This window comes from Gambusia affinis, linkage group LG05 (genome assembly GCF_019740435.1).
Source record: "Gambusia affinis linkage group LG05, SWU_Gaff_1.0, whole genome shotgun sequence".
NCBI lineage: Eukaryota > Metazoa > Chordata > Actinopteri > Cyprinodontiformes > Poeciliidae > Gambusia > Gambusia affinis.
The window spans coordinates 10,392,701-10,404,868 of record NC_057872.1 but is presented as its reverse complement, the minus strand read 5'-3'; the positions used below and the strand labels follow the sequence as shown (position 1 = coordinate 10,404,868).

The 12,168-nt window shown below is 39.9% G+C and overlaps 1 protein-coding gene and 1 long non-coding RNA gene across 10 annotated transcripts in view; one reads left to right on the top strand and one right to left on the bottom strand.

Moving 5' to 3' along the window:
• Positions 1–12,168, top strand: part of triob (trio Rho guanine nucleotide exchange factor b) — a 94,989-nt gene that overhangs the window by 76,083 nt on the left and 6,738 nt on the right. For 7 of the 9 annotated variants that reach the window (XM_044117944.1, XM_044117947.1, XM_044117945.1 and 4 more), the window contains 12 exons: positions 6,328–6,863; positions 8,559–8,654; positions 8,997–9,145; positions 9,925–9,991; positions 10,076–10,179; positions 10,331–10,400; positions 10,521–10,610; positions 10,708–10,800; positions 10,885–10,935; positions 11,063–11,140; positions 11,408–11,599; positions 11,699–11,876. In XM_044117944.1, the coding sequence (XP_043973879.1) occupies positions 6,328–6,863; positions 8,559–8,654; positions 8,997–9,145; positions 9,925–9,991; positions 10,076–10,179; positions 10,331–10,400; positions 10,521–10,610; positions 10,708–10,800; positions 10,885–10,935; positions 11,063–11,140; positions 11,408–11,599; positions 11,699–11,876 (1,704 nt within the window). The remainder of the gene's footprint in view (positions 1–6,327; positions 6,864–8,558; positions 8,655–8,996; positions 9,146–9,924; positions 9,992–10,075; positions 10,180–10,330; positions 10,401–10,520; positions 10,611–10,707; positions 10,801–10,884; positions 10,936–11,062; positions 11,141–11,407; positions 11,600–11,698; positions 11,877–12,168) is intronic. The other 2 variants (XM_044117949.1, XM_044117948.1) reach the window with 1 other exon arrangement.
• On the bottom strand, positions 4,678–6,743 carry LOC122831625. The gene is made up of 3 exons (XR_006370730.1): positions 6,553–6,743; positions 5,285–5,409; positions 4,678–5,220 (listed from the first exon to the last, which is right to left on the bottom strand). It is a non-coding gene; the product is annotated as an uncharacterized LOC122831625 (long non-coding RNA).

The window sequence follows — 12,168 nt, the reverse complement described above, 5'->3', positions numbered from 1 at the left end:
GAGTCTATATTTATTCCAAGCATACTGCACAACTTGTATGCATCCTAATGCCTGTAAAATATGCACCCGCCCACACGAGCCGTGTGGGCGCTTTTACAAAGGGTAATACGGTAGATGAGCTGCATGTTTCCAGACGTCCCTTTGGAACAGGAGATATCCTCACAGCAGCCCACTCGCTAGGGAGGGAGGGAGGAAAAGAAGATACAAAGAAAGGGAGAGGATAACATCCTACACTATAATGCAGCATTTGACTTCTCTTTTCGTCTCACACTGGACTTCTCTCTTTCTCTCTGTGGAATATCGGCAACGTTTATTTAATTACAAGACCTTTTCCAAAGCAGTTCGGATAAGCTTAGGCTGTTTTTTTTCTTCCTCATAAAAACTCTCATACATGTGGAAATGCTTTAAAAGAATAAGTCGGGAATCAAGAGGCTTATATACTTGGCGAACATGGCCCGTGGGATCGATTCCTTGGTGTCTTTGAGCCCGTTTTTCTCAATGGACTTATCAGGGGAAGACCCCTCAGACAGCTGCAAGTTCTGGCTGCTGGATCTGGGTAGGTGCTTCCATCAGGCATGACGCACGAGGAAGAAACATTATTTCTAGGAGGACACGTGTAAATGTCAATCTTTCTTATCAAAGCTTTCATTCGGATTCATTTAGAGTACATAATCGTGACATTTAAAAACAGGGTTGTTTGTCACAATAGAAGCTGGGTCAAAAAAATGATAAGAAAGAAAAATATGAGCCAGGCTGCAAAAATGTATCCTTTTATCTCAAAAGTTTTACATGTGGGAAAGGAAGCCTTAATATGGGTGAAACGGCTAGTTTTTGTGTTATGCTGGTAGTGCACCTTTCTTATTCAGTCATTTTAAAGTTCATCTCTGGATCAGGTTGTGGCATTATGGCACTGAAATTAATTTAGACGATGCATTATTATGTGATGCGGCTTTAAATCTGCTGCAATCTCTATCATTAGATTATGTTTCCGTGTGTGTGTGCGCGGGCGTGTGTGTGTGTGTGTATGGGCTCACCAGGCAGGCTCTGCACAGATGGGCTGCAGATCTTACTGTAAACCCCAGCAAGAAAGAAAAATATAAGAGGTAAAAGAGAATGAGGCTTTTAGGATGTAATTTTTCCTCAAGTGCTCCGCAGATGTCAGATGTATACAATGAAAGATAAACAAAATCTAGTTCTGATTGATTCTGTGCACAATAAGTACTGCCGTGGGAAGCCCTCTCAAGCCTTCTCCATGTGTTTACAGGTAAGCATGTCAAGTCTCCCAGTGCTTTCCCACACGTTGTACCTCTTCCCCTGAAGGCAGGTCCTTAACCACATCTTTCATCTGTGTGGTTTTGCATCACTTCTCTTGCGGAAGATAAGACCACCCAAATAACACTTTCCTGGCGAGACCTCTGGAATCCCAGGCATGCTTCTGTGTTGCTGCACAGATGTTCGACCCCCACAAGCATCACCACTCATATTCTTAGTGCAAAATTTGTAAATCTGCAAAGTTCTTTGCAGTGGCATCCGCTGCTACTTGTTCAGTGAACTTGTTCGGATTTTGTCATAAACTTATTTTTAGCTTACTCAAATATTATTTCACAAAGCTTCTGATAAAAAGCAAGTCCCCTGTATGTTGCTGCCACTGCCGTGTTTTAGTGGAGGGATTTTTTTTTTTTTTTTTTTTTTTTTCCACCTCACAATTCATTCAGCATGTTGGCCAAAAAGATTCATTTTTGGTCTAATCTGACCAGAGCACCTTTTTCTATATGTTTTTCTTCAATGACTTTTGGCAAAGTGTAGACACAACTTCTGTCTTTGTCTTAGCATTGTTTTGCTTCTTTTCTTTGCCAGTGAAGGTCGGTTTTGTTGAGTTAACAAAAAATAGTTTTGTTGTTGAAAAATTCAGGCTCTTAGCTATGGATCGGGTCTTCCAGAATTATCATGGGTATCTTGGTTGCTTCAGTTTGGGGTGATGACATTGTTTATGCATCTAATCCTGTGATAAACATCTAGTCGACTTTATCCTTGACCTGTCTGGTATGTTTCTTGATGCTGTATGATCACTAATGTTCGCTAACAAACCTGTGGAGCTTTGACAGATTAGCTGTTTATGACAATTCACAGGTTAACTTTATTTAGTAATTAGGTAACTTCTGAAAGCAACTTAGTGCTCCAAATGTTTTTTTAACATTTTGCAAACATCATACTGTTTTCCAATATTGTGTTGGACATTACATGAACACAACTTAGTTCACTTCCAATATGTTTTCAAAAAATAGGTGTTAAGTGGTAGACAGACGAGATGACAGTTTTTATGAAGTTTGATATCTGCTGATAATTTGGGATGCATATAACATGCTGTTCCAATTGTATGCACATTTATTAGATTCACATTGTTCACTGTGTTTCTGCTTAGTGCAGATATGCATCGATAGTCCTGCAGCTAAAGCTGTCCCAGTTGCATCAGCAGTTTAATGCTCAAATGAGTTTGCTGATGAATTAAACAGGAAGCAAAGTAGACAAGGATGGCTCTCCCCTAATGAAAACAGGAGGATATTAGAAGATTAAAAAGCATATTAGGACATTTTGTAAAGCAGGGGAGCTCTACTCCTGTCCCTCCAGAATCTACTGTATCCTGCGAGTTTTAGATGCATCTCTTTCTCCAAGACATCTGAATGGAATACAATTTTTTGTCACCAGGACTATGAAGCTGAATGAAATGCTAGTAGATGCAGGTGTGTTGTTTGTTCAGGATATTAGAAGGAAGTAGGATCTGAGGTGACTCTGGAGGACACAGATGTATTTTCCAATCTCAGCTAGCAAAAACGTGAAGCTAGAAGATTACTGTGAGAGAAGCAGCTGAAATAACATTGCAACATTGACCTGCATTGCTCCTGACTACCTCGTCTTCAGGAGAGTCACGTAAGGCCGTTTGCACATCCCACAAGAGCTCCTTAGGATTTTCCAGGAAAGATTGTCTGAGCATGTATCACTGGTAGGAGAATTTTGGACAGACATAGGATTCGTCTCAGATATTACGTCTTTTGGCTGTCTTGAACACAGCTGGACGTGCTGGAATTGTTAAGATTTGGACAGCGAGGTCAGGGGGGGTTGCCACACATAAGGTCAGGGTTAGCTGTCCTTGAGGTGTCTCCAGAGTGAAAGAGAGCCCATTCAGGGGAAAGGGCTCCCATTCTACCATCTCCCTGTGTCTGAAGAATTATTACTCTCCAAAGGGGAATGTGCCAAGGCTGCTGACCCCATGTTCTACTCATTCACATCCTTCTTCGAGGACCCTGCTCACTCATCTCAACCAATAAGTGCTCGTTTAGTTGGGACTTGAGCATCTTAAACATGCAACATGTGGTGCAAGTTATTGATTTCTACGCTGTTTTACTCTTTAAATGAACAGTCCTTAAAAGAGTACTTAAAGCTGGGTAGAAATCTTCTGATTGTTATTTTTTATAACAAATATCTAGAATTTAAAGACAGTTATTGGTGCAGCACTCTCTCCCTGTAATTCTTTGCCTTCTAAACCTTTTTCTGCACAGTAACACATGTTAAATGTACTTGTTAACTGTGGCTACATGTTCCCTTGTGAGCCCAGCATGTCTGCAGGAAACATGGTCTGTTTGTTATCCATGAGAGGCCTGACTGATGAATTCTTCCCCTGGCTTGCACTCTCGAAAAGCACAAGTTTGCTTTTGCTTTGCACAGCTGGGTTTTCTAAACAGGGTTTCAATAGGAATAACAATTGCTTTTATGTTTTAAATATAAAACAAATTACACCATGCTAGAAATGTCATTTACTTTTTTTGGGGGGGCAAAACCTGTTAAATTGTGCTATTTTATGAATATTGAGGCATAACAGATTCTCATACCAGACCACGCCTTCTTTGGACAAACTAAAACAAAATTGTTACTGTGCTGTTTGGTAATGTTTTTTAGCTTTCTAAACCCATGTTATTTTTCAAAAATTATAAATCTTTAGAGGTGCAAAATAAGTCTTTGTAAAAAAGAAAAAAATCTGCTCCTGCTTTTTTTAGACAACAGAATACTTCCCCAATGGTTTGACTAGTCATAGGACAGTGTTTCATTTCTCCTTAAAGAGCGTTAAAGATGGTAAAATTGTAACGGCCCAGGCTGTTTCATCACAGCAGTCCAGAGTTCAATAAAGGGCAACTTATCTGCACAATCTACTGGAGGATTTAGGTTTCATTTTTGAGTTGATTCATCAGCCTGCCACACATGCTAGCAGAACAGAGCAGTGATCAGTTGTTAATAGCAGATTGGAGATGCTATAAATAATCCTCTGATTTGCTGAAGCAGTTTGGAAATCACAAGCACAGGTGACTAAATAAAACTTTCAAAACTGGTAATTGAAGACATAATCCTGGGACTGAATAACAAATTAAAAAGACTTTTTGTTTTGACTAATTTTTTTGTTCTGGTCACAAAGGAATAACTACAGAGTACATGGGTATTGGAAACACTCTGTGGTTGTAGGTAGGCGAATATCATATCAACTCTAAAATCTAATAACACAGTTTTGTGTCAGTTTTCCTTCAAACATATCTGACTTACTTTATTGTCATCCTGAGTCTAGAGGAGAGGAGTGAAATAAGTATTTATGTGTTTCTGTGGAAAAATAATTATTCAATGGAAATAAGATACAAATCAACATTTTATTGTGCTCAATCATGACAAATTGATCATATAATCTTAAATCGGAAGCCCATATTGTCCAAAGACAACAATTTTATTCGGTCACGCTAATCACGTCAGTGGACATGATTTTAATAGTTTCTTCACAATGCCTGACGTGTCAGCGTTTCTGGGAACTACATTGTTTTCTCCACTTGCATGTGAAGCATGAACACATGCTTCCTATAAACGGAGAGCAGTAAAAGTATTTCAGAGGCTCAACCGCTGGCACGCACATTTACATGTAGCGCCGTTGCATTTTCTCAGGCTGTGTGAGAACAGGCAGAGTCTCCACACTCACACCTGCCATTCATAAGTGTTGCTCAAGTGAGTCACTTGAATTAATGTTCAACAGCTGCATCTGCATCCATGAAACAGCTAAGTGATTGCAATGTCAAAGGCTCCCATCTTTAATCCGATTCTTGGGTGGGTTCCAGTAACATTCATACTTTTTAGTTTTTATGAAGCCTCTAAAGAATGATTTTCAACATGAATGAAAGGGATTATCTCCTGAAAAACAAAAGGAAAAGATTATAGGTGGATAAAGTACACAGAAGGATATATCTTTACTTACTCAAAGCCTGAAGCCTCCCTTTATCCTGTTTCATTTCCTCGTTGCGTTTCTCTTCGATGAAGGTTTTTCCTCCTACAGATTCCCCAAGGAGCGTCATCACTGTGTGGAGGTGGCTTGCCTGCCTACTGAACAATAAGCACACAAATACACACCAGTAATATCAGTCTTGTGTTGACCTTTCTTCTATTTCCTCTTAAACTTCTCAATGTCAGTTATCTAAACTTCCGGTTTTTTAAAACTGAATTGAATGTCTTGCCTCTAAAGTAGCAGACAAAAATCGAAATTTGGGAACATTTTGGTTTTATGTCTTTGACTTTTCTGGATTCTTTATAGACATACTATTCGCCATTTTATGGCTTATTCAATGTCTGCACTTTTTTGGAAAACTTTTGCCTGCCTTGTGTCAGAAAGCAGTCGTCATTAAGCAAGGTTTTACAGAGTGAAATTCTGAAGATTACCTTCTGACCCAGCTTTAGCATATGAGTAATTAGGAATATTAGCAAGGCTAACATTGCCAAAACTGTACTATACTGCTGTGTCCCTCAAAGAACGAGATACAGATCCCATTCGTTGGGATTTGTATCCCAAAGAATGGGGTATGACTTTGACACTGAGATTTCCAAAAGTCTACCTAAATGTCCATGTCCAAAATATTTCAACACAGAGTGAAAGTAGGGGGTAAAAAAAACCTGTCATGAGGCAACATAACTGTGCTCTACTCAACCCTCCTGTCACTTGCCTGTAGTTTTATTCTCTCGAAATGTCACACAACTTGACTGAAGCAGACATGTCTTAACAAAATACTTCCACCCAACTACTTGTTGCGTTTCTTTCTTTTAGTGATCCAAGTATCCAAGCCAGATTGTGTTGTTGTCAGTGCGACCTGGTAGTGCTTAAAATGATGCATTTACTGGGTGCAAAACAATAACAGATGTTTTACTTTTCTAGCTGGTCAGCAGTTGGTTGCTCTTCACATTGCTTGTGTTGTCACTAGTTGGATTAATAACCTCTTCTCTTACCCCCTATCTTTCCCTTTCATTTAGACACATTGTCTGTATCCAGCAATGACGCCTTGCAGCCTGGGTCCAGCCACACTTTCGGACCCCATAGCTCTCCTGGCCCCAAACGTCCGGGGAACACCTTAAGAAAGTGGCTTACCAGCCCGGTGCGAAGGCTGAGCTCCGGGAAAGCTGACGGGCACGTGAAGAAACTCGCCCACAAGCATAAGAAAAATCGCGATGGCACGAGAAAGAACATGGATGCAATACCTGGCTCGCAGAAAGACTCTGACGACAGTGCCGCCACGCCACAGGATGAGACCCTGGAGGAGGTAAGAACAGATGCTGTGAAACTGTCAAAACACCTGGCAGAAAACAGAGTCTCCCATTTGTTCAATCTCTTTCTTCAGCGGATGCGTAACGAAGGGCTGAGCAGTGGCACCCTTTCCAAGTCTTCCTCATCAGGTATGCAGAGCTGTGGCGAGGAGGAAGGAGAGGAGGGGGCCGACGCTGTCCCTCTACCGCCCCCTATGGCAATCCAGCAGCATAGCTTACTGCAGCCTGACTCCCAAGATGATAAGGTGGATTATTTTGCTTATCTCTTTCTCTGTTAATTTATAATTTCTTGTAGGACATGATAACAAATAACACTAAAAGGAATATTTCTTTCTGTATTTGCACTTTAGTTTCCTTAGTCTTCTCTTTATTGTTTTATATTATCATACAGCAGAATGATGACTCATAAATGCCAGTCTTTCTTGTAAGTAGGAACACAGTTGTTAAAGATATGTGCTAAAGTGTGGTGCTGTAAAAAAGTATTTTGTTTCCTTACAAAGTACTTCAGTTTTTGCTTTTTTTGGTTACACTTAAATGTTTCAAATTCTACCCAGAGCTACTTGATTCAATGTGAACAAATAATTGTGCCCTAGTAAATTATTGCAAACAAGCAATTATTTGAACAGCCTTTTTACATGTTCTCCCCTTTCACGCATAGTTCTCTCCAGGCACTCCACCAAAAAAGGTGAATTGGTCTCTTTAAATTGCTCTTAGGTACGTCAGTTTATTGCAACATGGCAATCTGTTCAGAGCATACCTTCTGGTGATTGATACCAGCCCCCTTGCATCTTTGCAACCATCCAAGGGATGGATAGATGGATAGATGGATGGGGAAAAGTACAAATACATTTTTTTACAGCACTATATATTGTGAGTTATAGTAAGAAAAAATACTCCAAAAATTGCAAGTTTCTACTGAAAAAGATCATCTAGATAATCATATTTTAAACAAACTCATGTTGGGAGAATTTTGTAGAACTGTCTCACTTTCCATCAACTCAGAACTAACAAAAAAAAAAAACTGCACCTAAACCTTACATTTGCACTAATATTTTTTTTTCTCTCTTTTTGCTCTCATTTTCCTAATGGCTGCATGTTTGCTCCTTCAGCATTATGTTGATTTCTGTTCTGCCTCTCTCCTGTCCCAGTTTCCACATCTTTCTATGTAATTGCACTTAATAGTCTTTTTTATTTAGCTCCTGTTTTTTTTTGTTTTTTTGGGGGGTTTTTTGCTTTTCCCCTTCTATGTTTCTCTCCTTTGGAATGTAACTGTTTTTTGTTGTTGTTGTTGCTAATTAACAATACTCCATTCACTTGTGTCTGCAGAAGCAAGGTATTACTGAGTTATGCCCAAATGATCCTTTCTGCTTTAATCATCCCCTCTTTCATTTTTCTCTAAGCTCTATTGCAGAGGCAAACTGTCTTGTGGAGTATTAAGCAACATTGCTCGCTATAAATGGGTTGTCTGACCAGTCACTGCACGTGCACTTAATTATAAGCACTCTGCTCCTTAAAATTGCCCTGACCTATACCCACCTAATGCTCCCTTTTTCCATGAGACCACCCTGTGATTGGCTCCAGGTTGGCCTTTAAGTAATCATGTCATTAGGATAAAACTACACGCAAGCAGTCCTTTTTGTGGACATGTGGAGTATCGAGGTCCAAACACCAGAATGGTGAGCCTGATCAACGTTCGCAGTGATGATCATTTAGAATGAACATATGCACGCACAATTATAAGACTGCAAATGTGTTTTATGATTTCAAGAAGCATTCACTTCTTATTTAAAAAAGGGTTGGGTTTTCACATGTGAGCAGCCATCCCAAAAAGTTTCCCAGTGTCTAGATGCAATGCGGCATTTTAAATGTTGCACCGATCACAATTTATGTATTCACCTTGAGTCGTTTACTTTATTTCTTCTACTTGTTCTGCCTTCCAGTCTACGTCTCGGCTGTCTGCTCGTCCCAGCAGTTCGGAGACACCGAGTGCCGCAGAGTTGGTCAGTGCCATCGAGGAGCTGGTGAAGAGCAAGATGGTGAGTCCGAAGTTGTCAACAACACCCACTAGTACTTGTAAATCTGGCACACTTGTACACAAAACAATTCTGATAGATGTGCACGAAAGAACACAATTTTTTTCCTGGTGTCAGTGATGGAGAATGACATCCAAGCCTACTTGTCATCTGTCAAAACTCTGACTAACTGTGCCAGCTGTCCTCCGTTCCAACCAATGGGCACTAATCCCTAAGACACTCATGGCCAGTGTCCTACATCCAGCAAATCCTTCATGTTGATGGAAAACAAGTTAAAACTTGTTGTACGTGTCTTTTTTTTCACTCATTTTGTGTCTTCCATTTGTCTTTTCTGTTCTTGTGCAGTCTCTGGAGGACCGTCCCAGTTCTCTGTCAGTGGAGCAAGGCGACAGCACCTCACCCTCTCTCAACCCCTCCGATAACTCTCTGCTCTCCTCCTCCTCCCCCATCGACGAGATGGACGAGCGAAAAACCAACTTCCTCAAAAGGAGACAGTGAGTTACAAGCTTTATGTCTCACGAGTGTTTAGAATAAAATTTGACCTCATTTGCATGTTGATACTAACATGAGATTGAGGCTGATCAGTGGCTTGTAAAGATATTCACGTCTTCCTGAGTTTTCCATTTTGTCCCATTGGAACAACTGCGTTAACATCTATGTTAATGTAGTGATTATTGTTTAATCTCAGTATAAATACAGCTGTTTTGTGAAAGCTTGAGAGGTTTGTCAGAGAACATTAGCGAACAAATGGCATTGTGAGTTTCAAAGGACTTACATGGAAAATCAAGGATATTGTTGTGGACTCAATAGATGCTGCAGGGATCCACAGCTAGAGTGGGAAACTTTCAAGAAAGCATTATACAGAGGAGTGACAAGAAGGAGCAAATGAACAAATGCAGAAGGAGCGAAAAATAACTACAGTTTATTTACATTTGGAGTCCAGTTATGTAAGGGATGACAGACAAGGTTTTCTCATCAAATGAGGCCAAAACAAAACCTTTTGGCCTACATGGGAAATTATGTGTTTGGTAGCAGGTATAGGGAAACTGGTCACAGTTGACAGAGAGATAAGTGAGACTAAATGTTGGATAATCCAGTAACAATAATAGGTTTCCAGCTTTACATAATAAAGCTGATAATATACACTGAATTTAGTGGGTGTTTTGTGAGAAAATGTAAAACTTTGGAGAGGAACAACTACAAGACCTGAGGCATTATTGACGTTCATAGTTGAATTTTGAAACGGTAACATTTTCACTTTTCTCCTGCTCAGCTATGTGCTTCTGGAGTTGGTGGAGACTGAGAGAGACTATGTCAGAGACCTGGGCTCTGTAGTGGAGGTAAAACAATACAAAATCCACAGTCAGGTTATTGATCAATGTTTCCTGTGGGTTTCACAGACGTGTTTGCTTCTCTATCCACAGGGCTACATGAGCAGGATGAAAGAGGAAGGAGTTCCGGATGACATGAGGGGGAAAGATAAGATGGTCTTTGGAAACATCCATCAGATCTATGACTGGCACAAAGAGTACGTGCACGGCCTTTTTCAGTTACCATACCCTGCATGCTACAGCAGCAGGGCTTACACAACAAAATAAAAGAAAAACACTAAAAGGACTGTCAATATCATGCATCTTGTTGTGTAAAATCAGTAGCTCTTTTTCTTCATATATCCACAGTTTTTTCCTGGGAGAGCTTGAAAAGTGCTTGGAGGATCCTGAACGGCTAGCTCCTTTATTTGTCAAACAGGTTAAAAGAAACAAGCTTCTGTGTTCCATGAACATTATCTGTTAAATGTTTTGCTTTCTTTTTTCTTTTCTTTTTTTTAGCATAAAATAAAAATTTATTTTGCTCTTTTCTCAACTCCAGGAGCGGAGGCTGCACATGTATATTGTGTACTGTCAGAACAAGCCTAAATCTGAGCACATTGTGTCAGAGTACATTGACACTTACTTTGAGGTAAAATATTTTATAAACTTTCTAACTGTAGCTCTTTAGGTATATCGTCTAGTTGATGACTTCTCCATGAATGTGACATATTTATTTCTTTGCCCAGGACCTTAAGCAGCGATTGGGTCACAGATTACAGATCACAGACCTGCTAATCAAACCAGTTCAACGGATTATGAAGTACCAGCTACTACTGAAGGTACTACAAAAAACTCCTTATGTTATCGGTGCATAATTAAACAGCACAAATTGCATCAATCTTTATGTTTCTTCAACCCAACAGGATCTTCTCAAAGTTTCCAAAAAAGCAGGAGCGGATACGACAGAGCTGGAGGTACACCTCTCAGTACAAAACCAGAAATTGATCTCACATCATGCCAACAATTCTGTAATCAATTACATTTCTTCTCGCCTCTTGTACAAGCACTTTGTCTTAAAAGTGTGTATTCCTCCTGTTTTAGAAAGCTGTAGAAGTGATGTGTGTGGTCCCAAAACGCTGCAATGACATGATGAATGTTGGACGCCTTCAGGGTTTCGATGTAAGTTTACTACTTGTTAGCTCACAGTTTCTCTATAGTAATCAATAATGAAGAAGTTTGCCAGGATAACAGTAAAGTTGTGGCCCATTATAAATTACTTGGAGTAAGTCCATTGCCACCAGGTGTCACTGTGAGACCATTTATTTCAATAAGAAGTGTTGGAGATTGTGTCAGATAAAGCTGTTTTTCTTACTAAGCGTAGCTCTGCTTTACTTGACACTTTCTTTATGATTCTGGTGCTTTTATTGTCCCTTTCTTTTTTCTTAGGGTAAAATTGTAGCTCAGGGCAAACTGCTCCTGCAGGACACCTTCATGGTCTCAGACCAAGATGGAGGCCTCCTGTCCAGAATGAAAGAGAGGCGAGTGTTTCTGTTTGAGCAGATAGTTATATTCAGTGAGCCTCTGGACAAAAAGAAGGGCTTCTCTACTCCAGGCTACCTCTTCAAAAATAGCATCAAGGTGAGTTCAGCTCAGTAAAATCACAAAGAGCCACAGAAAGTTATTAAAAATAAAATAAAATATATATATCACCTGGGGACTTCATTTTTTTCTTTGCAGGTGAGCTGCTTGGGTTTGGAGGAAAATTCAGACGACCCCTGTAAGTTTACGCTGATCTCCAGATCATCCAGCGGTAACCTGGAAAGGTTCACCCTCCACTCCTCCAGCCCTGGGGTCAGTCAGGCCTGGGTCCACCAGGTCAGCCAGATTCTGGAGAACCAGCGCAATTTCCTCAATGGTAAACACAAATTTTCTGAATCTTATGCACAAAAAATATATATACTCAGAGCTACTGTAGTGCCTTTGTCTGTTTTATTGTGATTGTATGAAAAATACATAGTTTTATAGAAATACAAATAAAATGTGTGGTGGTAATATTTGTGTTAGAATGCCTTAGTGAACGTCTGATCCTAATTTTCATCTAAAATCCAAGTCAATATAGGAAGTTAGTTGTAGTTTATTTATTTTGTGCCATACACCATTAAGCCACCATGGGCTTAGAATACACTCAAACATCTCAAGCTTTTCAG